This window comes from Drosophila grimshawi, unplaced genomic scaffold (genome assembly GCF_018153295.1).
Source record: "Drosophila grimshawi isolate 15287-2541.00 unplaced genomic scaffold, ASM1815329v1 contig_44, whole genome shotgun sequence".
Classification (NCBI taxonomy): Eukaryota; Metazoa; Arthropoda; class Insecta; order Diptera; family Drosophilidae; genus Drosophila; species Drosophila grimshawi.
Genome location: NW_025063240.1, coordinates 16925392 through 16950480, shown reverse-complemented (window position 1 = coordinate 16950480; position 25089 = coordinate 16925392). Strand labels below are relative to the sequence as shown.

Below are 25089 nucleotides of genomic sequence, written 5' to 3'. Positions count from 1 at the left end.
TTATGTATATTTGCTCTAAACTTAATAATTAAGCTGCTTAATATTGAATATTCCCTAAACGTATATTCGTTAGTTTCTTTTCAATTGAACTTTGATTTGGTTTTTCTTTTATTTTTGTTGCTTGGTGTTTTGTTTGAAGCCACTAAATAATTGTTATGTATAAATTGTAACTAACTAAACATATTGACTAGTTTCCGCTACGGGTTATGAGCTAATTGGTGCCGTTTCTTCACTATTTTAATAACAGTTATTATTGCTAAACTTAGTTTTTTTTTGGTGTTTGTTTTTTTGCTTGGTGTTTTGGTTAAAGCTTTTTGTTGAATTGGTTTAATTTGTTTTTTTTTTTTTTTTGTTGGTTTTTGTTAGTTATTTTGTCTCTCTCTCTCTCTTTCGATCGGCTTCGACGAAAATATTGCGTTTGATTCTTGGCGTTTTTTTTAAATATTATATTTTGGTGTTTGTTGTTGGTTTGTTTGTTTTTTTCATCACTATCACAGCATAAATAAATATATCGTCAATGGTTTTGGCGATGGCTTTGACGATGGCGTCGTCGCCTGCGCCGCACTAATTAGGCAGCGACGTTGAGCCAACGGCCAGAGTTCCACATCCACATCCACTTCGACTTCGACTTCCACATCCACATCCGATGCTGACGTCTTCATTTCCCTTTGTTATCTGTCAAACGAAATAACGGCAATAGCATCCAGCGCCCGGGCGCCGCAGCTAGTGCCATTCATCGACCCAATCTATGACGACAGAGCAGACAGCTATTGACAAGGGCAACAACAGCAACAACATCATTTTACTATGCCCTGTCGTAGCTCGACTTCCTTTTTGGGTCATTGTGTGTGTGCGTGAGGCGCGTATGTGTGCGTGTGTGTGTGTGAGTGAGTTGTGTAGTGCGGCCTCTTTTCACATATTTCCAATTTCCTAGCTATTTAAATTGCACGGTGTTTTTGCGTTTCAAACGGTATGCGTCGCTTTAGTTGGCTTTTGTAGCTGTCTGTTATCACATTGTTGTTAATTTCTTTGAATACGAATCATTTTGCACGCACGCACACACACACACATATAAAGACGATGCAGATTTGATTTATTTTGCTCGCACTTGAAACAGAGGCACCAAACTACGTTTCTGTGCAAATACCAGCATTTAACTGCAACGCTTTCCAACACTATTTTGCTGGATTTGTAACCAAACGCAGGATGGTCACACTTTACGCTCCACACACGATCCACAACTGTGGTGGTCAATCGATTACACCCACCTGAATTGAAGGGGGTTTTATGCGTATGCCAGTACGGTCACATTGTTTGCAGTCAGTGTAAATGTCAGTCGCAATTTGTTTTTAAACAGTTTGTGGTTTAAATTACTATTAATTGGGCAACTAAAACGCTAGGTGAAACGGCAAATCGAGTGCAGCTCAGTACAATTTCAACGCGCGGGGACCAGCAACAGCCTCAAAATTGGTAAAGTGGACGGCAACACGATGGGCAGCTCCGACGATCGCGTCTACGCTGCCGAAAAAATCATCCAGAAGCGCGTTAGAAAGGTAAATTCTAGAAAATAAACAACTGCAACAAACATTATGTGCAACTTGCATCGTGCAACAACGCATGCGAGATACAATTGCATGCGCTGCATACACAAATAATGCACAAGGTCACATGTCCTTCGGAATATCGAGCACAGAGCCTTGCTTCGTCGTCCATCTGCTGCTGGCAGCTGCGCCAGTTTCTCGTGCCTGCAACACCAGTAGCAGCAGCAGCAACCACCATTTGCGTTACGTGTGTGTGTGTGTGTTTGTGTGTGTTGTTTTTGTTTTTCTTACGTTCTCGGGCATCGATGAAAAATCAATTAGTTCGCCTTGCATCGTGTGTCTTTGGTACGCGCCAAATGTCCTTAAATAGCCGATCCGGCATCGAACATGTCAAAACATGCACGCATTTTATCTACAGTGGCCTTTCGTAAATTGGAAACCCAAACAAACAGAAATGAATCGAAGATAAATTGTTGCTGAAACCCTTTTAATACTAATCTATTGCCGTTATTAATCAGCTTTGAAATATTTCTGAACATCCGTTGAAATTTATCATAAATCATTAAATTTTTTAATATTATATTAAATATTATTTAAAATTTAATATATTAGAACAAAAATGAACTAAAATCTCAATAAACAATCCTTTGCAATTTATTTATCTAAATCATTAAAATTACAATATTTGCATTTTTAAAATATTTGAAAACGAATCGCAGAATAAACCAATAATAAGCATAAGACAAATCCTCTATAATAAAATCCTTAGAGAGCAATAACAAAATATATATATATCTATATATTGGCAGGGTGTTGTGGAGTACCGTGTCAAGTGGAAGGGCTGGAACCAACGCTACAACACCTGGGAGCCAGAGGTTAATATCCTGGATCGTCGTCTAATCGACATCTACGAGCAGAGCAACAAATCCTCCGGCACACCCTCCAAGCGGGCCGCTGCGCTCAAGAAGAAAGAAAAGGAACCGGATCCGGAGCCCGAATCCGAGGAGGATGAGTACACATTCACCGGCGATGATGTGCCCGATAACAATCAGCAGGCAAGTACATCGACTGCGGCCACAATTGGCGATGGTGGCGTTGACAAGAAGGACAAGGATAAGAAGCATCATCATCACCATCACCACCATCATCACCATCAGCAGCAGCAGCAGCACACCGCCAACAACAACAACAGCAACCAAAGTATCAAATCGGAACGGATTAGTAATCGTCGCTCCGAGTCGCCGCTGACCCATCACCATCATCATCACCAGGAGTTGAAGCGATTGCGCATGGATCGCAGCTCCTCATCGAACAGCAGCTCAACGCACAATGAGAATTCCTTCGTGCCGGAGGCGGACACCAATTCATCCAGCTCCGAGGATCAACCACTGATGGGCACAAAGCGCAAGGCGGAGGTGCTTAAGGAGTCGGGTAAAATTGGTGTCACCATTAAAACGTCACCGGATGGACCCACTACAACCAAGCCGCAGCAACCGATGCAGGAGCAGCAACCGAATGCCGCAGAATCGGCCACGCAGCCGCACAAGACAGAGTTGCAGAGCGCTGAGCCAGAGGCAGGCGAGGCAACAACATCGACACCCGTCTACGCCGACCACGAGGACGATGAGGATTCGTCTGCGGCGCCAGCTGCGACGGCGTCGGCGCCGGCGCCTCCCACAGAGAACAATAACATACCAAAATTGAGTGGCGCCTTGGCGTTGAGCCAAAAGCAACCGTTGACGCCGCTGTCGCCGCGTGCGTTGCCGCCACGCTTCTGGTTGCCGGCCAAGTGCAACATCTCGAATCGTGTGGTCATCACGGATGTCACCGTCAATCTGGAGACGGTCACCATTCGGGAGTGCAAAACGGAGCGTGGATTTTTTCGTGAACGCGACATGAAGGGCGACTCATCGCCGGTGGCTTAGCCCACGTTCATTGCTCCGAATCCAATTGTAAATAGTCTTCTAAACAAAAGAAGAAAATCCAATGCTAAATGTTGCAAAGCATTTCCCTTTAAGAAATAACTTATTTATTGTATTTATTGATAGCGTAGAAACTAGTTTTGTTGTCCTTATTACAATGTTTAAAATGAGAGTAGTGGCGGCAACAGCTGTTGGGCAGCATCAAAAGTTGACATCATCCATCTCATCCAACTTGATGAGCTTTTGTGCCTGCCCAACTGACGACTGTCGGCGCACATTACATACTAGTTGTATGTCGTGTAGTTTAGCAGAGTATATATGTATATATATATACACATATATATATATATAGCATATTAAACAGCATATATATATATATTTATTTAACATATATGTATGTATATTTTTCTATAACAACTTGAATCTGATAAACACCAACCAAAACACTCATTTACGCAACAAATGCATGCGAAACTGATGCAATTGCTAATACGCTTGATATACCCATTTACATTTACATTTACAATTACATTATACTAAAACCTAACACAAATATATATATATATATATATATATATATATATATATATATATATATATATTCGCTAAGAATGTTACAAATCAACAGCAACTTCAATTATTTCCCTCATTTTTGCATATTTTTTTAGGTTTTCTCATTGTACATGTTTTTATTTTGTGAGCCCAACATTGTAAAGATATATATTTTTTTAGCGTTGACTGAATTGAGGGAACTACATGCAAAAATCTTTGTTGAGGATAGTTATTAGCTAATTATAATCTTCCACATGTATAATTTCTGTTTTAACGTTTACTCATAAGTTTCATTGTCCAAAATGTGCAGTGCACAATCCAAGAACACCACAACTTTTAGCTGGTGTTTATAGATTTAGCACTCTTCCAGATGGTTTTGCAATTCCTTTTAAATTGTTCTGTACATTTTTTTTTAATATACACACATATTTTTAATAAACAACGCACAAAAAAGAAACTGCGAAAATCAATGAACATTGATTTCTTGGCTTAGTTTCGAAGCATATTCATTTTATGAGCGTGTGCGTAGTATTTATTGGCTAGTTTTAGTAGCGGCGATAATTCCATAAAAATAAAACAAAACAATGCAAAACAACAAAAACAAAAACAATTCTACTCCAAAACATTTTCAAGATTGTAATTTACTCTAACTTTAATGTTATTGCCAATATCCAATGGTAATTAAATTAATTAGAAACAATCATTTTGTGTTTTTATTTTCATAAATTTGATCATCCAATCAATCAAATTAAAATTCGCTGCCAATATCGATGCTAGTTTTATATATATTTAGCTATTTATTTAATCGGCTATATGGCCCCAGGGGAATGCTCACCTCATCGTACTGCAAGTGGGTGACAAAATTAAGGTGAAGATGAGGATTAAGATGAAGATAAGGATTAAGATGAAGGTGAATCCGGTCATTCTTACCTGTCTTGTTAGAGTCTCCAGCAGCTTGGAAGAGCATTGACCAGATGCCCAACGAGGACCTTGCTGTGAAAAATTGGCAAGTTGCTGCAGCAGCCGCCGACTTCCTAACCTATTCATTACAAGTGATAGAATTGAATTGCAAATATTTTTTATTGAATAGTTTAATGGGATCGACAAATTACTAAATTCACTTTGAAATGAGACAACTGATTACATGTCAGCCACTTGCCAGAAATTAAAAGGGGAAGTGCAAATATCCTAATCAACACAAATAAATGTAAATATCCGCATAACTTGTGCTTAATAATTGATAACAATAAGTTCGCAAAACGTTTCTCTTCACTAGTGCTGATTGCTATCGGTGCTTAAAAAAAACATTCGATACTTTTCAAATAAAATCGGTTTCAGTGCTGAAAAAGCTCTTTATAAGCCCGCTTTTTTTTAATAACTGTAATTTGTTAAATTTAAAGAGCAAGCAAACTAGTTTTTATTGATAGCCCGCCAAGATTACGTACTGGTTCCTTTTGTCCATCCCTGGCACTCACTGCTTAGAACTTTAAACAGCTGTTTGGAATATTTATTGAAACGTAACTAAAAATTGTGCAAAGTACACTTTGCATATGTATGATTTCAGTGCACATTTAATGGAAGTGTAAGTGATATGCAAGTGGATATAAGCTAGTTGGATACACCTGTTGACATTGCACCTTTGACCTGTTTTTTTGTTTCGGCTAGTACGGATTTAATATGGCATGTATAACTCAATTTCAGGCTTTGCTCTTTTTGTTGTTTACATCCGCCTGGTCGCTCTACGTTAAAATAATAATAATAATAAAATTCGTTTGCTAATCTCTGAGCACATTGATAACGCTGATAAGAATTTGTCTGCGCCCGTGTTTAAAATGGGCTAAACTTTGGATTTCAGTTACATTTGTTCTTGGGCATACTTTCAGTGAGGAACATGAATCATTTCGAGCGTACGGACAATTCTAGTGCCAGCAGTGGCAACAGCACCAACGATGGCAATGCGGATTTGAATGTGAACCAACGTTATCGCCATGCTGGCGACCTGACTGGCGAAGCGCCAACGAGATCGGTAAGTGTGCACTTTGATCTTTGGACACTGCTTACAGCGTACAGCGCACAGCTGCTAAAAATGTTGTTTATTTAATTTGCTTACAGTTCTCGGAAATCACGATTAAGGTACCCTGGGGCCACATAGCCGGTAAATGGTATGGTCCACAAAATGTGCAGCCAATATTGGGATTGCATGGCTGGCAAGATAATGCGGGCACATACGATTTGTTGGTGCCACTGCTATCACCGGATGTTGCCTTCCTTTCGGTTGATTTGCCCGGTCATGGACTGTCTTCCCGTTTGCCGGATGGTTGCTATTATAATTCAGTGGATAATCTGTATGTGATAAGGCTTATCATGAAGCAGTATAAATGGGCAAAGGTGTCTCTCGTCGGTCATTCGATGTCTTCGATAATTTGTTTTGTGTTTGCCGCTGTCTTTCCCGATAAGGTTGACATGATCATTGGCATTGATGCGTTGAAACCACATCAGCGCCCATATCCATCGGTCATCCGCACCATGGAGACGCGATTGGATGAGTTTCTGCGCGAGGACGAACGCAATCGTAGCAAAAACGAACCGCCCAGCTACACATACGATGAGCTGATCGAGCGCGTCTATCTGGGCACCTTCCACTCGGTGAACAAGGAGCACTGCAAGCATATGCTTGCTCGCAACATTCAAAAGTCGGACAAGTATCCGAATAAATACTTCTTCTGTCGCGATCGCCGATTGAAGTTTTACAACTATGCGATTGGGTCGCAAGAGCTGTGTGTAGAAATGGCCAAGCGCATAACGTGTCCCTATCTGTTCATCAAGGGCTTGCAGTCGTCCTATTTCGAGGACAAGAAATACTACGATGAGGTTCTGGAGGTGCTAAATAAGAAACCGAATTTCGAGTATCAAGAGACTAATGGAACGCATCATCTGCACATGAATAATCCGGAGACCATAATTGGTCCAATCAACAACTTTATACAACGGTTTGGGCCAGCTGCCGCTGCTGCGGCGCGTAAGAAGGCCAAGGAAGCTGCTGAGAGCAAGCTTTAGAGGGCTTAGTCCAATCACAACAATATCTATCAACGAGAAACATTCAGTATAAGCCTGGGTTAAATGGGACCAATTTATTGTTACATAAACGATTCTGCGTGTTCATGTCACATCTCTTATTTTAATATACCTAATTGTTGAACGTATTGTTAATGTCTGGCACAGCTTCTGTTATAAATACACCACTGTACATATACACATACAAATATATATATATATAAACATATATATATATATACCTACGACAAAAGGTTTTTCGATTCATTGCTTGGGTGTTTTGAAGGATAACGTGGAACTGGTTATGTTAACCCTTTAAGGTCACATTTCCAGTCAATCGTGTTGCAGTTGCAGTGTCTGAGAATTTAGTGTTAATGTCCGGTTTTTTATTTAATCTAAAATTGGCATTTTTGCAGGGTTTTCATTTCATCCACATATGTCCAAGAGGAGAACATGTATTTGCTTTCAAATTTATTGAGAAAAATATGATATAATTAAATTAATACAGTATTTTATCATAACCTGTTCTCAAATATATAATTTTTGGAATTTCGTACCTCCGTTTTTGGAGTCCTTGATGACATATTAAAATCTTGATGGGTTAATTAAGCATATGGGTATTACGTGCATGCTGCTGGACGCTTATGAAGTGCCGGCAGTTGACCTACATTTTGGCCAGTAGAATCCGCTGGCGCAGCGAAAGTGTTATTAAGCCAATAAAACCCGTTTGCTCCCCGGCAGCGCCAGTACCCTGCATATTACAACACACTTTAGACTCTTTCTTGGTATTTGTTGTTGCGATCTGGTTTTAACATTTTGGCGGTCAGCTGTCTGATTTACATTAAAATGACAAATTAAGTATGTATGTACATAAATGAAGCAACAACAAGAAGAGGAGCGCACAAAAAAAGGTGCGAAGTCTGCGAGTTGATGGCCCTGCAGCTTCCACATATGTCTGCATAAATTTCCGGACGATGTTTCTTTAAATATATAAATACGCACGCGATTTACCTGCATATATATTTATATTTTATACTTTTCACCTCGACCAATATGGTTAATTCCTGTGACCGTTCAATATGGCAATGACTGCTTTGCAATTTGATAAATGAGCTCGGCTTAAGCGTGGCTCATAAGGTATTGAGTATTTTACGATCAGCAATGATATTAAATTAATGAGCAGGTAGACAGTTTAACACTGCTGCACGCTCACCGATTCATAGTTACGGAAAGCACAAAAGGTCATCACTTTTTTATATAAACATACTAATGTACAAATTAGCATGACGAAAGATATCCAAAAATGAAATTGTTTTGTTTTGGTTTCTTCACTTGATTTTGAATATCAAGCTCAATTTTTGATTTAATGCACACTACTCTTTTATGAATAATTAAAAATGATTCGGATGATTAACTCTAGATCTGTTGTGGATGTTCTGCATTATATTGCAAAGACCTCAGAATGGCATCTGGAATTGGGGGTGGTACGGGCAGATGACTGCCCACTGGATGGTATCCATTCTCATCAGCGGTGTATTGCAAACTGATTTGTTCACCTTCGGGGGACACCCAGGCGACAGTACCAGAGACACCATTAGGATTACCAGCCTCCTGGGCTTGGATGCCATTGCTGGTCTCAAAGGAATATTGATAGTTGCCGTCCGCATCGGCTGGGTCATTTTTTTCGCTAACAATTTGTGCATTCTTGTCGATGTTGTCCGCCTGGACGCAGGCCAGCAGAACGGCGAAGAGGCAAAGTGTCTGCAAGGTCAAATTATTTAGTTAGTTTCTTATATCCTTTATCCGTATATCCTTTTTGGCGTTGCGGCATCCATGAAATTAATTTGGAATTTGTACGCTCTACTCACAAGCTTGAACATCTTGCTTCGGTTGTTGTCTAATTCACACTGATGGTCGTCTTTGAGTGCCAAACGCTTTTTATACAAATCGTAGAGCAACCTGAACTTAATTAGTATATATATATATGTATTTGTATAATTTGTAGGCGCAGCCACCAAATCTGCTGATGCTGCTGCTGTTTCTAATCCGTTGGAGCTGCGTCAACGACGCGTTATACTAAATATCACTGAGCTTAAGATATGTGTGTGCATAAAAAATAAAAACGAGAATAAAATTCAGGGCAATAAAAAAAATCACAGATTTGTATATAATTATATGCATGTTTCGTAAAACATCTCATGAAAAGCGTTAAAAGTCTAAACTCATTCAAAGTGGTTTCAATTGGTTGATGGATCCACTTCTACGGCTAATCGCATCCATCGTAAGCAGCACCATCACCTCGCTCTTAGCTTAATAGTTTTGGTCGTCATTTTTTGTTTGTTTGTTTGTTTGTTTTTTAACGATAATGACGCATGTGACATTAGCCTCTGCCGAGAGGTTGCGCAACATTTACGATGCACCTACACTGATTGGTTATATTAGCTTAAAAAGCAAAAGGCGAACTAAATCTAATTTATCAGCACTTTCAATTTCGATCTTGTTGGCCATTCAACATTTTGGGCAAACCAGTTTAATTATTTAATTATGCTGAGAAGAATTCTTCATCCAAATACGAGCAAGTTCACATTTGCATACAAATTTGTTGCGCAACAATAAATTAGTGGAACGTTGAGGCGCAGGGAATCTACTATTTATTATCTCCAATGTGAGGCTCGCACTTTACAGATAGCTAATAAAATGCCTATTTATTGTCGCTGAATCCATTAGAGTCGACTCCCCGCAGCACGTGCACAAGCAAAAGACTTAGAGCACAAACTTGCTCAACTGGCTTGCGGCTAATTAGCATTTTTAAAGTGCCAAAAAAATGTTTGTGATTTTTTTTATTTTTTGATATGTATTTAGATTAAAGATAATTCACTCTCCCTTTTTTTTTTAAGTGAATCTCGGGGAATGATTTTTTGCTCGATGTGAAAAAAATATAGATCATACAAAATATTCATAAAATGATTTATATAATGTGGTACCCATTTCCTGCTTGGCTAATAAACAAGAATTATTAATTATATAGGATTTGTAATATCACGTTTTTATGCGAACTCCTAAACTCTTTTTGAATGCCGCCCCATCAAAATGTTAAAATTCAGGTTTAGTTTTAACTGAATACGCATTCACCTAACTGGCGAGCAAAGTTCTTGCCAATTAAAAAGAAACTGATTTTTTTTTGTCGTTTTGCTAGAATTCAATTAATTTAAGTTTCAAACGAATGTTTATTAACTGCTGAACTGATATTTCTTCAGTCTAATGTGCCACAACAATGCCAATTATTATTATTTTTTTTTTTTTGCTTATCAATATATTATTGTTATTAATAATGTGGGACACAGCGAGCAAGTTTGATCCATTGTGCCCATCTTGGGGCAAATGTTCATCTATAATTTATTAATATATATTAACAAACTTGTTGCTTATGTTTGTTGCTCCCTCAAAGAGGGAAGACCCGTTTTCAATGATTTAAATTTTTTTCATTTTGTTAACATAGATACATACATATTTAAACAGTTTGTTTACTATGTTAACTAGCACAAATTTAATTAAGCTATCAAAGTTAGGAGCTCTGTTCATTAAAAGCTCTTAAGAAGTTCCTCATTATATTTATAAATGTTTTCATGGCATAATTTAATGTAATAAAGATGTTATATATAATAGAAATTAATTATAGTTTAGGTTATAAATTTCGGTAATAGCTCGCCCTTGTGTATCTATATTATTATCACTATTAGCAAATTGTTTCCTCAGAGCTAAAATATTAACACTCGCAAACATGTTTTGTCAGCACGAGCATATTGCATTATTAACTAAATTAATAAACAGACAGGCAGTTTTACATTGCTTCAAGCTCAGCAACACATAAGGAAAGTGTTCATGGCCTTGTACACTTTTTTATATACATATTTAGCACTTTTAGCATTGCCAAAAAAAAAAAATTAAATTGATATGTTTTCATTTTCATTGACCAAAATTTCAAGCTCCAAGATACCCTGAGCCCAATTGTTAAATATATTATTCCATTTATATTGCTATATTTCATTGAAAAAGGTTTGCACACGCAAATGTAAGTCGGTGTGGAAGTACGTCCATTATTGTGTCCGGTACTAAATTGTTAGTTACAGATACTAAAGACTAAAAAAAAACAATTCAGCGCATGTTTTTATTCACAAGCCCGAACTGAAATCACTATTTATATATACATGCTTCAGAGATTATGCTATGTCTTTCTCATACAATAAAGTATTTATGATAGTATTGAGATAAAAATGAAAATACGTTTTTGAGGATATCTCTTAATCGACCTTGATGATATTTACAGACTGACAGGCGGACATGGCTATATTGACTCAACTAGTGATGCTGACCAGGAATTTGTATTAATAAACTCTCCAAGTGTGTTTAAAAAAGATTACCCAAGTGAACCAAAAGTAAATGATATTTTGAGAAGTGTTGCAAATGAATTACCCTTACAAAATATAGGCCTAAGTAATTTTAGTTAAATACGCTTGAAATCCAAGCAATTAACTGATCAATGACCCAATTTAGATCTTCCGTCTTCTCAGAAGTGACTCAAATTTTGCTATCGAACTTGAATCCAATTTACAATGCATCATTATGATCTTCAATATTGGTAGTCTTGTGCCCCCAGCTGGAGGCTGCGCGTCCAAATGTTTTTATGCCGACCTTGCGCATCCAAAACATTTCAACAACTTTTCAAGATAGACAATTCGCGCCTGCTACCAAGCACGGGCACGCGCACCTGCCAAACTCCAACTTCAACTATAAATCGAATTCCAAATAACGACGACAGTCAAAAGAGCGCAATGAAAGTCTGGTAATTTTTGTGTTTCTGGTTTTCAAACTGTCTGTCGGTTAGTGTGTCTGTCTGTGAGTGTGAACCACAGAAAGAAATACAAATAATTTAGGGTTTAGTTTAAAATTAAAGAGGTGCATGAGGCAAACGCGCCAAACTGACACCAAATTAAAGCATGGAAATAAATTGATGGCAAATGACTCATGCATTTTAAGGCACTCGATTTTCGATTATTGTTAACCGCATTGTTGTTGTTAATGTTTCGATTATGATAATACGATTTTTGGCAATTATTGTTGCCGCTCTTCGCCCAGTTCCAAGTAGTTGCCAATTGCGATTGCGGCGATGCCATAAAATGCCATTGAAACCCGTTTTGCTACAGATCCATATCCATATAAAAGCCACAACATTGTCGACCAGAGCAATCAGTTGCAGTTGAAGCATCTTCCTTGTCACAAGTCACAAGCCAACATGTTCAAATATGTAAGCTGGAATTTAAAGAGTTATTTTTTTAATTTAGTTCCCATCGGTTAACGCAACAACTTTATTGTAGATGATCTGCCTCGCCCTCATTGGTTGCGCATGCGCCGACAACATCAACAAGGACGCACAGATTCGCAGCTTCCAAAATGATGCATCCGATGCGGAGGGTAATTATCAGTTTGCCTACGATACCAGCAATGGCATTCAAGTGCAGGAGGCGGGAAATACTGCGGGTGTTAGCGGTGCCTACTCCTATGTCTCTCCCGAAGGCGAAAAGATCTCGCTGACCTACACAGCTGATGAGGAGGGCTATCATCCCATTGGTGACCATCTGCCCACACCTCCACCGGTTCCGGCCTATGTGCTCCGCGCCCTTGAATACATTCGCACACATCCGCCAGCGCAACAGGACGATCAATAAGCTGACATTGAGAACCAACCAAGCAACCAGTCCCAGTCCATCACCAACATTCACCAATACCACCATCGAATCACTCGAAACTGTGGCCAGTCATTGTTATATAGAGACATATTCACATTCGCATTCGCATGTTATATAATTAGTTGTAGTTATCATTAATAAAGCTCGTTCAACTAAAGATATTTGCCAATTGAAAATGATCTAAATGATGGACTAATAATGTGCTAATAATGATATTACCCATTATAATATTAAGCAACACAGTGTATTAGGAATTCCAATTTTTATATACACTGCTTTAACTTAATAATGTGCGAAAGAATTCCAAATTTTATACACACGAGCAGTTTGTACAACAATCATTTGATTGACAAATTACTGAAAAAAAAACAACAATAACAAAGTGTTTTAAGGTTACACATTAAATGAACTGGGTAATGATTGCAATGATTGACCCATTGACTGACAGCTGCTGCAAAAGTCGAGCGGCATTAAGCGGGCCTGCAATTGTGCGCGTTTTAAACAGCTCGCAAGTCGCGTCGTTGCATTGTGGGCGTGCGACTTTTTTGTACAAACATTGTTCTTTGTTGTAGTCTGATTGGGTGTTGTTTTGCTACTTTTTTTTACTCACTGACCATTATGGTCAGCTGTCAGATGTATCTCTCTCTAGACTATTTATATAAAGTTTAAGCTTTCTTGGGATAAATAACGAGATACATTTATGTATTGCTGTGTAGGTTTATGTGCGGCTCTAGTGTTCCAGAGTGACAGGTTTGTATTATTGTTGTTGTTGCTGTTGCTGTTGTTTATTGGTTTATTTACAATTAAACTTTACCTTAGTTGGCATTTGCGGAAATTGCTCAAGGGCGTTCTAGATACAATGTATATAGATATAAATACAAAAAGACACGTTTGTCTGGGGCAGCAGCTACCCGATTCTCGCTTAGGTCAATTTATGTTGACATTTTTAAGGCATCTGCTTTGGCTCTCACGCGACGACTTAGAATTTATTCATTGTTTGGATGTTGTATGGACTTCCGGTGGAGAATCGGCTTAAAGAATCGCCTAAAGAATTATCTTTTTGAGTTACCCATAAGGTTAAGGTAATACTCATACTCAGAGGTTTAGCAAATATGTAAGACAAAGCACATAAAACACTTGAATTGTTTTCGATTTTAATAAATTAAACTTTTATTTTATTTAACTAAAAAGTGGTTTTGGTTAATTACAAAAAAAGTCCAATAAGATTTTGTGTTTTTTTCTCTCTATGCAATTAAGCGCTTCTGAAAATGTATCTTAAATTAATTAAATGAATTTGTAAACAAATTTCGCTTCAAGTGCCATTTTCGGATGCTTTGCGCAAGGCAGTGCCGCCAACAGAAAACAACGGTAAATAAAAACATACAACACACAAAACGACTGCTCGACAATGGTGTGTGCGTGTGTGTGTCTCTGTGTGTGTGTGTGTGTTACTGGTGTGTTAGTATCTGTATGTGTTAGTTCTTAATGCTCAGGTACGAGGGTCCCACTTGACGGACGTAGACGCTGCGCTCATTACTCAGATACGGCGGACAGCGTACGGTGAGAATGCCATCGGAGGAGAGCTCGGAACGCACATCATTGGGATAGTAACCACGTGGAAGGACAAATCGTTTGACAATGTGACGACCCACAAAACTGTCGCCATCGCGGCGCTTCTCGTGTTTTGCCTCGACGATAACGGTGTCGCCGGTTGTCTTCACGGTAATCTCATAGGGTTTGAACTGATGCACATCCACATTGGCCTCGAAACCATCCTTGCCAACGATAACGCGACTCAGATCGGGTGCAGATCCGACGCGTGACAATCGCTTCCAGTAGGGTACATCCCAATCTGCGGCCAAATCCCAATCGCGCCACAAGCGACGACGATAATCCCATAAATCCCAATCCGTATTGTTGGTCGTTGCTGGTACAAGAGCCATCTCAAGTTTATCTGTGTGTGTGTGAATCTTTTCTTTTTTTGGTGGTGGTTTACTTTTTTGCAGGACGCAGCAACGCGTGGCGAAATTTCACGGCTCTATTGAAAAACTTTTTCCGTTTAATGTTACGATTCGCCGCGTTTTCTGTACGTCCGCACGCGATTTTTGCGCTGAGCAAATTAAACTCGGCACTGGCACAACTGCCACCTTATATAGAGGCACTGCGCCACTACGGATCGCGCTTCCAGTGGGCTAAGCCAGTAGCAATGACAACTGTGACGTAGCCGAGCTCAGCTCAACTCAACTCAAATCAACTCAGCTCAGCTCCAGCTAACCAGCAGCGGGCGATATGTGTTTTGAACTGCTGTTTATCTTGAGAATACAGTCGCTGCCTGTTTTTATCTCGATCTTGATGAGGCTGGTGGGCTGCTCAGCTGTGGGCTGTTGTCAAGCTCACTTCGCATTTCCTTGGGGGGTTGCAACCAACTGACCTAAGCAAAAAACTTCCGCCAGAACAAATTGATAGTATTGCATATAACTCTCTCTCACATCTTGACCCAATCAGCTGTGACAGAAATCTTTGCAGCAAATTCTTCACTCAAATCTTCAAGAAACCAAAACTTATTCTCCCATAACATCACAAGTGCCCAAAACAAGCGATTTAACTCAAAGTTCGCTCACTTTTTGTTTCAACATATACGATTTAATTACGCAGTATTTCCGCTGTTATATATACCATAGATATTCATATATATATATATACATATGTGAATAGGCTAAGCTAAATTAAAAAATTTCTTTGGCGGAAATCCGAAAACAAACATTTGAAAACGTCGCATAATTCTTTTCACTTTTTGACCAAATACGGCATTGACTTTTTGTGCGGATTTTCATTTTCAATTAGTAAGCTACAGATACAGATACAACGAAACAGATACAGAAGCAAATACAAATACACAGATACAGTATCTGCAGCATGTTCAGCGCTTGGATTAAAACATAGATACAACAAAAGGCAATTTGTAAAGCCGACGCTGTCTGCTAAACGGCTTTTCGACTATTGCCATCGATTTGCACCAAAGATTAGCGACAACAACAACAGCAACAGCAACAACAACAACGAAATCAACAACAAGCAACATCGACATCATCGGGAACATAACATTTATGGGCCTGACCTGACCTGAACCCCACCCCGTCACACCATGGAGAGATAAATGGTGACAAATGGTGTGGGGTCGGATTTCTGTGTGTGTGACCCAACCCGTTTATAATTGTGTTCGATGTTCTTCTTGTTCTTGTTGTACTATTTGCGATAGATTTTGCCAGAGCTTGATAGTAATTATAATGACAACGGCGACAATTTACATGCCATGCCCTCCAATAAAGTGTTTATATAGTACAAACGTATTTATCATGTCTGTTAGAGAAAAGAATTTGGTGTATTATATATATTATGAGTTCAATGAGTTTGCAGCTTAGTCAGCAAATGACAGCGCCGAACAAATCTATAGATGCACTTGCCAATTAAGTTGAACTATGTGTAAATGTCAATAGCAATTGCTTTAATTGAAAAATTATAGACAAATTAAAAGTAATTTGTAATTATAATTTCTTGATAAATTATCTCATATATATTTCAGATACTTTATGTTCCTTGCTCTGATTAGTTTATCAAAGAAATCAAGAAGTTGGCTTACATAATAATTGATGAAATAAATATGATAAAGAGTAAGTATTTATGCACGCATTCGTTTTTCTGATACCTTACCCATGTAGCGCAGTGTAACCGTGAAATGCGCGCTGAAATTCTCGTTTGGAAATCAATGAAGTGCCGCTGCCGCAGCAACTGCCACAACAACAACAGCAACAACACAAACTAGTGACAATAATGCATTGTAATTATAGCTAAACAATTTTATAAAGAAAAAACAACTATTGTATGTAATCGACTAATTTGTTTGATTTTATGGCAAAATCAAATCAAATGCGAAGCAAGCGATCCCAACGATCAATACCCAAAGGGTGTGGGTCGCATTCATTCACTTTCTTTGGCAGCTGCTTACACAAGACCTTGTAGTATTTACATATATTTCATGTGCTTTCTATAATGCTGATGCGATGCGATCTTGATTTGCATTGCATTGCAGTGCCACCCCCACATACATATGCTATATGGCTAGTTTTAGGCACGCGCTGCAGTTTGAAAATAGCTATTGGGTGTGGGTTATATGCGATTATTTAGCATCTAAATACAGTCAACTAGCAGCTAGCTTATGGGCTCAAATTTTAGCTAGTTTGCCATCCAACGGGCAAACTGCCAGTGACAGCAACTCACCTCAGCAGCAGCAACTGGCGGCAACATCTGCAATATTCTCAGTCATTAGTTTGATTGCCCCTCGATATGGTCAACACCTTCAAAAAACTACGTAGTGAGACATGTGCTAAAATATAAACGTAATTTTATTGTTTTTAAAATATTAATTGCGTATTAAACACAACTAAGTGTGGGCGCTAAGTGTGCCCCCAGTTGCCCCATATATATATGTATATATATATATATATATATATATATATGTATATATAGCAAATAATTTAAAGTAACTGCATAGCATCAGGCAGCAAAATGTATTCAACTTATTAATATTATGCAGCCGCCTGAAAGTAGGCTACACAAATCTGACGGAATTCGTAATTTACGTGTACACAATTACGTGCTCGTTATACTTAATGAAATTGCTTGAATAAATTGTGTCAAACTAATTAAAACAATTCAATAAACTACACAATAATTTAAACATGACAACAGAAAACAGAAATTGTACACGACTGCTGAATTCCCTGAATTGCTAAATGAATATATATATATATTAATATATGGTATATTATTTTAGTATGTATTAAATTTGAAATTGTGTAGGTGTTCTGAATTGAGAATGTGTGGCAAATAAATCTAATAAGTTATATTGACTATAATTATAATTTATGTATTTTTTCAATAGTTGAGTAACAGAGTATACACAAATGGTAGTCAACTGACGTTTATTGCGCTAGGGCCAAATGAAGTCGCTGGCAGTGCTAGGCGAACGAATAAATTGCGGCCAAGTAGTCGCCAAGGTAGTCCACAGAAACCACATAAAAGGCCAACTGATTTGTGGTGCAGGCGAACTCAAGAGAAAGAAGCGCGTCACAGGCTGCCACAGCCTGCCACTGCAATGCGGTGCGGTGCCATTTGGCCAAGTCGCAGACGGGCTGCCATAGCGCCGCAACTTAAACGGTAATTGGCCGTGCGAGTGAGCACCATCATTCCAACGAACCCTCCCCACCCACCCATCCTTCTTGCCAGTGTTGAAAATAGTGCAGTACAGGCCGCAAGTAACCAGCCACAAAAAGAAGAAGCCAGCACGTAAAAAGTTTCAGTTCTGTTTTGGGATGACAAACGAAATGAAAACCGCTCTGAATAAATAGAGTTGGTCGTGTTCGACCAGCACTTACCCTGCAGCCAGATCTAAATTTGAGGTAACTTCAGAAATATATATGTATATTATAAAACTAAATTTACATTTGCAGAAAATGTAGTCAAAATATATAAAACTTTTAACAATTGATACGTACTGCTTGAAAATATATAATAGAACTGGAGATGTATAGCTCTAATAGTTACACACATTTCCACAAGCTTATCAACCCCTAAGCACATTTTTATAGGGTGTAACAAGAGAACTACATTTCCTTTTGTCCATTCCGGCGCCGTCGCCACGCCCACAATGTGCTTGCACTTGTTTGCATACGAAAGCAAGAAACGTTTTATTTATAGGTGCAGCCAGTTGGTGGGGACCTGCAACATTTTGACGCTCCATTAGTCTATTTTTGTGTTGTGCTATTGAACCCGATAGTGAAGAGCGAGCGGCTGAAATGGAAAGCGAATCCGAGGTGCAGGTGGCACAAATACGGTGTGTGATTTGTCTTTGATGCGCATTAGGAGCAGGGTATAGCTACGGGGGTTTGGGTTGAGGCGGGTTGATAGGGTGGGGTTATGTCGCAGCGCCAGTGTCACTGCAGCTCATTTGAAATTCCAAATAAAAGGTGACGTCGTATCCTTGGCATGTCCAGGGCCAGGATAGCCGCAGCCAGCGGCAGACAGCAGCCAAAGCTTGGCTCATATGCATGCGAAAGGAGGCGAAAGGACATGCCATTTGGCTGTCGTCCCTTTTAGCCAAAGGTCACAATTTTCCAATTTTGTCTTCCGTTACATTTGCACTTGAAATTTTTGAGTTGACGTCGGAAATTTCTTTGCACTGTCCGCGTGGAAAATTAATGCAAGTGTCAAGTTTTCGCTTATGCCATCAAGGACATCGCACATGTCCTTGCCAGCACTCAAGGTGAAATCTGTAAACTTTCAAAGATTCATTACAAATATAGGAAATAACAAATTCTATTTTTGTTACACATTCATTTATTGAATTCCAAGTTAAATATGTATGTATACGATTTAGTTGAAGTTGGCTTTATGATATGCTTTGCGTTTCTAAAGTATGTAGTTACCAATTTGTAGAGTGCTTAGTAGTACATGATATTCAAAATAATGCTAATCGATGCAATAATAATGCAGCTTGCAAAGTTCTAGAATTACTTATGATCGAGTTATGTGATTTTTAGAGTTCAAAATTGTGTATTGTCTCTACTTTGTCATGTTTTTGGGAGAAAGAGAGAGCTCTTAAGTTAACTATATATCGATTATGATTGACGCCAAGTAACATTTAACAGTCAATGTATGAATTCAGAAGAGAAATTATACAAAAAAAATTCGGACACAATCGGAAATCGTTCTTCAAAATCCTCCTCTGAATGCGACTAATATATAGATATGCAGTAATAATAATCCTGTTGTTGCTAAAGCTATGTGTTTTTTCCCCAAATATATAGTGTTCATTCGCGTACTAAAAGATCGATCCAGCAAATGTAATTACAACTACATATATTGTTCGAATATGATATATCATGTTTGTATTTCTAGTTCAAGTGCAAACGGCTACTTTTATGTAATTTCTCTTTGTGTTCACATAAAATTCTCTTCTTTTTTTTTTGGGTATCGTGTGTATGTTTTTCCATTTTTTTCAACATTTAGAATACATGTAGAACACGGAAATATTTTATTGGGCTTTTTTGTATCGAACCTATCAATTTACTAGATTTTTGCAAATTTAAGTTAGTTATATTTAGACTAGATCGCAACAAATTTCACTTTCCATTAGCATCTGAATGTGGCACAAGGTCTTGAAATGTCCTTAGCTCTTTTGATTTTGTTGTTGTTGTTGTTCTCCTTCTTCTTGCTGCTGTTGCAACATGTTTCACTTTTCATAGCCACCGAAACTGTAGTTTGAACCCACTCCAACACTTTCTGACATTGTCGGAAGTTTCTGCGATTTTTGTTAGTTTTTCGTTTTCACTGCTACAAAAACTTTTCTATTTGTTGTTTTTTTTTTTACCAAAAATATAAAAGAGAAACTTTTCATTTATATGTTTGTAGTTGTGTGTGTGTGTGTGTGAGCAGTTTAAGCTGTGTTTTTTGATTTTGGTTATTGTTGTTTAGGTTGTGCCTTAAATTTTGCCCGTTATTCAAGTATATTATGTAAAATATAGTCTATATAATCTATATAAGTATATAAATAGTATTCTGTTTTGTTCATATTTAGGTATCAAAAAATTTGTATAAAAAACGTTTGCTTAACAAATTCTCATTATATTTGACTGTAAAAATCTCCTGGGTTTCAAAATTGTGTGTTTGTCGATTATTAAGAATTTGTTCAAAAAATCAATTTCGGTGTGTTTGTTTTCAAATTCCTAATCGAATTCAAGCTGCTGCTGCTTCTTTGGCCATTTTGTTGTAGCTGCAAATGAAGGAAGAAAAAACTGCGCAGCACGAATCCTTATGCAAATACCTGTGATGTGACCAATTTGAATGCGAATTATTTGTGTGTGTGAGTGTGTGTTTGTGTGTGAGTCGCGTGTGCCACGCCCCTAACGCCTAATACGTAATGCGTCCCAGGCGCGTTGCGGGCAACGTTGTTGGCTCAGAGTTGGGCAACTCGCCGCAACGCTGCAGCCAGCTCCATGCCTCGCCGCAGAGCACACCGACTCTGGCCAACATTCAGAAACAGTTGCTGCGACGCTTTGATGCCGATGCCGATGATATCGATACGGATGCCGTAGTTGTTGTTGTTGTTGTTACAGTTGTTGCTGTCCTTGCTGGCAGCAACGCGGCCGCGTTCTATGTCCTCTTCAGTTGCTCGGCAATTGGCGCACGGCTGGAGGATTTGGGTGCACGGGTCTTCTTCACCAGGAAACAGGTGAGAAACTCGATGGGCGATGGCACCTTCTGGAGGCTCTCCTCGCTGGAACTGGTGCCCGACTGATGACTCTCGACACGCACATTGCTGCACTTGCTGCGACCGGTGCTGGCACCGGGTCCGTCCATTTCGAGGGCATGTCGATAGTAGTTCTTGCAGCATTTCTTGGACAGATTATACATGCGCACGGTACGATCAATATTCTCATCATCCTCCTCCTCGCTGGATTTCAAATTCAAACCCATGCCACCCACGCCTACATCATGCGAATTGGATTTGACCATAGCCATGTTAGCAGTGTGTGCTTTCTGTTGTGTGTTCTTTTTCAATTGCTTCTGCTGCTTCTGTTGATCCTTGTTGTGCTGCTGCAGACTGCACGGCTCATGCTCCTGTCCCGGCTCCCTCTGCTGCTCCGTCTCCTCCGGCTCCTGTGACTCCTCCTCCAGATTGTTTTGGGTATCATCGTAGAACTTATAGCTACGATAGCGTGCATGTCTTCCCTGCCAATCAGTGCGCCCTGTCCAATCTGCGCGCCCAGTCCAATCGGTGCTCGCTGGGAGCGACAGTTGTATGGTTGGCGTGCGATAATATTGCCGATGCGGATGAAAACCAAGTCCAAAATCATCCATATACGACTGAGTATGGATATTGTCCAGCTCGTCGGCAACACTCAGCAGAAATGGCAGAGTCGACATGGTCTCCTTGTAGATTGTGCGTCGTATTTTGAAGCGAGAAATTAATTTGTAAGACGCGAACTTTTCAAATGAAAATTCGAGAAATTTTTCCAAATTGTCAATATAATTTAATTTAATTTAATTTGTACTTGTCTATTTTGAATATTTTTCTTGCAATTTCCAGTTTACAATTGGCGTTTCGCACTGGCCTGGTTTGTTTTCACTTTTCAGACTGACTGGTTCTGGCTGATGGTTGAAAATGTGTAGGTATCTCAATTTCTATGCTACGGCGGGGGCATACATAAACACAAATACACCGACACAAATACACATACACAGTCGCAGACACACACACACACACATGCACACAAACAGTAGTAACACAGTAAAAGTGCACTTGTTTGCTTTTACTTTGGCTCTGCTTTTGCTTTGCGCTGCTGCACTCGGCGCACTGAGGCACTGGCTCTGGCTCCCTGGCTCACTGGCAGACTAGCTGGCTGGCTGGCTTGCTTGCTGGCTCCGCTCGGAGGCAACTGCACGGACTCGAAACTCAAACAGAACTGAACTGAGCTAAATAGAAACACAGAATATCCACGAGCAACGAGGAATGCAATGCATTTAACTGGCGCTGCACGAAGTGCGATTATGTTTGGTTTATCATCATCATCATGTGGGGAAACTCCTTCGGCTCTCTCTCTCTCACTCTCTCGTACTCGTTCTCTCTCTCGCACTCGGCTGTTGGTCACGCGCTCACGACACAGCAAAAATGCTGCCACGAAGTGCAGCACAAAAACACAAAAAAACCCAAATAAAAACAACCCCAAACCCAAAAACCCCACACACATCTATTTGAATATATATATATATACACCCGCGCGCATACGCACACACACACACACACACATACAAGCCAGTGCAGCTGCTGGATTTAAGGCTACGCTTGGTTTTATGTTTTGATTTTGCACATACTACGCGGCGTATGCGTGTTATTATGGCGTGCAATTTGTAGAAGGGGTTTGTTTTTGGATTGCCTTGAATACGCTGCTGGAAATTTCCTACCGCATTTTTCGCGCTTTATTGTCATTAGTTTCAGTTTAGCTCGGTTCTTTTTTCTTCTTTTTTTTTTGGCCTCCAGCATTGCAGGCTGCTGCGCTGGTGTCCCTGGACTAGCTGCGCTGAAGGACAACGACGACTGCGATTGTGTGTTGCATGTGTGTGCGGCATCTGTGTGTGTTTGTGTATGCGTTTAAAATCTTAATGCGCAATAATTCATTTTATGGAATTACTGTGCAGGTGGTTGGCGCTGACGTTAAGTGGTTTTTGCTTGGTAAATTCAATTAGAAGCCGACAATTTATGCCATCCACTGATAAGTCATACTTCATGGCATTTCTGGCAAGCACTTCGCCTCTTAAATGTAGTATATAAAACTTAAATTGACTTGAAAAGGAAACCAAAGGTTTCTGGCAGTGGACAGAGAGGGAGAGAGAGAGAGAGAGAGAGAGAGAGAGAGAGAGAGAGAGAGAGAGAGAGAAGTTTCTAGAACTATATTTGGGGTAAACATAAGCAAAATATTTATGGGTACCACAATTTAAGCTGGTGAACTGTAAAATGGTTAGCCGGCTTATAGAAGGTGGTCTCTAAAATAACATTTGAAATCCCTTAACGTCTTTAAAATATTCTAGTTGTTGCCCAAAGTCAAAGTTACATAACTAAAAATAACTATTTTAAGTCAACTTTGAGGGTGTCCCACTCTATTTTTCTGTCACTCCCTATTCCTCTTTCTCACTATACTATATTAAAAATCCATTACTACAATTGACTATAAATATAAATCAGTTACTTCATTCGACACACCCCCAAAATTGTTTTTTGTTCGAGCCCAAAGTTCATTTGGGGAAATGCACTCGGGCAGATAAACTGCAATCCAGTTTTAGTCCACAATGTGTTTACATTATTCAGGGCCAAACAATAAGCACTGTACAAATCCGCAATTGGTTCAGTTCAGGAGCACTGAGTGCTCTGTGCGAGAGCAGGTCGTTTGGGGTCAAAAACTGCAAACAGTCAACGAAACAGGCCTGGGCAATTAGGCAGAACTGCTTTGCCGCAGGGCACACATCAGCCACAATAGAAGAAAATGTGAAATGAAAAACACTCACATGTATTTGTCCTCGTGTTTGCGTGTGTGCTGTCTGGCAGTTGGAGACACTTAAGCCTGCGGTGAGCGACAGTCGTTTGTGCCACTTATTGAGAGCAAATGGACAGCAGGAGAGGACAGACAAACAGGACATGACACGAGAGGAGGAAAGAGGAGAGGAAAGGCAGGAATGGAACACAGCACAGCACAGCTCAGCTCAGCCCATAAATCCCTTAGCACTCTATATGACACAGTTTCATCGAGCAGGCCAGGAGGCCAGGAGCTGCTCATCAATCGGTCGACTCGACTGATGTCCATGCACTTTGGAGTGCCTCCCCCCAGACGATGATAGGCAGACGATAAGCGGACGAGTTATGGTGGGGTGTAGTGCGGGGAGGGGCATCACTTGAGTCCGTGTACAAACATGTTGTGACTGACACAGGCTGCTGCTATTGTTCTATGAAGTGGCAGGCACACCCTGCAGCGCACACACACACACACGCAGACACATACACACTCACACAGAGTGAGACCCCACATCAAATATTGTTCATTCGCCGCGTTGGCCTCATTTACTTGCTCGCTGCCTTTGGCTGTCGTTTAATCCATTTAATTGCATTTAAAGCTTTATTTGCGTTTGTTGTTCTCCTCTTTATTGTGCATTCTATTTGGGGGCACGCATATTTCAGACATGCCCACTCGCCGCCAACCGCCCACCTGAGCTCATGCCTTGAAATATTTATGGGAATTGGCAGCAATTTGCCGTTGCAAGCATAATAAAAATTAGAAATGCATTCCGAATCGCGCATAGGCAAACTTATGCCTCGCATGTCCTTGTGCCACTTGGCAGCCGAATGACTGACTGTCTAACTGGCAGACTGATGAATTGTCTGACTGGCATTTCGTATCAAATTATCTATAAATTGGAATTGGCCGTCGCATGCTATCGATGAGGATTGGTGTGGCGTGCCGCCGAGCTGCATTTGATTGTTTTTTTATTATGCATGCCTTACCGATGGTCGTCAGACGTTGCTGGCGTGTGAAATTTCATACATCATTTTATCAAATGCCAGAGATATGCACTCTATTTTATGTGTATATTCTCACAGGACATACATGCAATCAATTTGTTGAACACAAACTGTGCCTTTGCCTTCGGTATTTACTCGAGATT

At 39.7% G+C, this 25089-nt stretch overlaps 6 protein-coding genes across 6 annotated transcripts; 3 read left to right on the top strand and 3 right to left on the bottom strand.

Annotated features, from left to right (window-relative positions):
* Nucleotides 1-1350: 1350 nt before the first annotated feature.
* Nucleotides 1351-3820, top strand: LOC6558947 (polycomb group protein Pc). The gene is made up of 2 exons (XM_001983884.3): nucleotides 1351-1553; nucleotides 2351-3820. Exons 1-2 carry the CDS (start codon nucleotides 1491-1493, stop codon nucleotides 3464-3466), a joined length of 1179 nt encoding a protein of 392 aa, XP_001983920.1. The 5' UTR covers nucleotides 1351-1490; the 3' UTR covers nucleotides 3467-3820.
* A 1709-nt stretch (nucleotides 3821-5529) lies between these two features.
* On the top strand, nucleotides 5530-7177 carry LOC6558941 (probable serine hydrolase). The gene is made up of 3 exons (XM_001983885.2): nucleotides 5530-5597; nucleotides 5899-6041; nucleotides 6128-7177. The coding sequence occupies exons 2-3, from the start codon at nucleotides 5907-5909 to the stop codon at nucleotides 7070-7072; spliced, it is 1080 nt and encodes a 359-aa protein (XP_001983921.1). The 5' UTR covers nucleotides 5530-5597; nucleotides 5899-5906; the 3' UTR covers nucleotides 7073-7177.
* A 1298-nt stretch (nucleotides 7178-8475) lies between these two features.
* Nucleotides 8476-8949, bottom strand: LOC6558935 (pupal cuticle protein Edg-78E). The gene is made up of 2 exons (XM_001983886.2): nucleotides 8938-8949; nucleotides 8476-8830 (listed from the first exon to the last, which is right to left on the bottom strand). Exons 1-2 carry the CDS (start codon nucleotides 8947-8949, stop codon nucleotides 8486-8488), a joined length of 357 nt encoding a protein of 118 aa, XP_001983922.1. The 3' UTR covers nucleotides 8476-8485.
* Nucleotides 8950-12346: 3397 nt separating this feature from the next.
* LOC6558916 (pupal cuticle protein Edg-78E) lies at nucleotides 12347-12954 on the top strand. The gene is made up of 2 exons (XM_001983887.2): nucleotides 12347-12374; nucleotides 12445-12954. Exons 1-2 carry the CDS (start codon nucleotides 12363-12365, stop codon nucleotides 12793-12795), a joined length of 363 nt encoding a protein of 120 aa, XP_001983923.1. The 5' UTR covers nucleotides 12347-12362; the 3' UTR covers nucleotides 12796-12954.
* A 1013-nt stretch (nucleotides 12955-13967) lies between these two features.
* LOC6558908 (heat shock protein 27) lies at nucleotides 13968-14932 on the bottom strand. Its single transcript, XM_001983888.2, has one exon. The coding sequence runs from the start codon at nucleotides 14757-14759 to the stop codon at nucleotides 14292-14294; it is 468 nt and encodes a 155-aa protein (XP_001983924.1). The 5' UTR covers nucleotides 14760-14932; the 3' UTR covers nucleotides 13968-14291.
* A 5504-nt stretch (nucleotides 14933-20436) lies between these two features.
* On the bottom strand, nucleotides 20437-21891 carry LOC6558902. Its single transcript, XM_001983889.3, has one exon. It carries the CDS (start codon nucleotides 21799-21801, stop codon nucleotides 21028-21030), a length of 774 nt encoding a protein of 257 aa, XP_001983925.1. The 5' UTR covers nucleotides 21802-21891; the 3' UTR covers nucleotides 20437-21027.
* Between the last annotated feature and the right edge of the window lie 3198 nt (nucleotides 21892-25089).

Excerpts from the sequence above, each read along its gene's own strand:
- LOC6558941 (XM_001983885.2), top strand. The coding sequence starts at position 5,907 with ATGAATCATTTCGAGCGTACGGACAATTCTAGTGCCAGCAGTGGCAAC. Across the intron at positions 6,042-6,127 it reads GCGAAGCGCCAACGAGATCG|TTCTCGGAAATCACGATTAA; the intron begins GTAAGTGTGCAC and ends ATTTGCTTACAG.
- LOC6558947 (XM_001983884.3), top strand. The coding sequence starts at position 1,491 with ATGGGCAGCTCCGACGATCGCGTCTACGCTGCCGAAAAAATCATCCAG. Across the intron at positions 1,554-2,350 it reads TCCAGAAGCGCGTTAGAAAG|GGTGTTGTGGAGTACCGTGT; the intron begins GTAAATTCTAGA and ends ATATATTGGCAG.
- LOC6558902 (XM_001983889.3), bottom strand. The coding sequence starts at position 21,801 with ATGTCGACTCTGCCATTTCTGCTGAGTGTTGCCGACGAGCTGGACAAT.
- LOC6558908 (XM_001983888.2), bottom strand. The coding sequence starts at position 14,759 with ATGGCTCTTGTACCAGCAACGACCAACAATACGGATTGGGATTTATGG.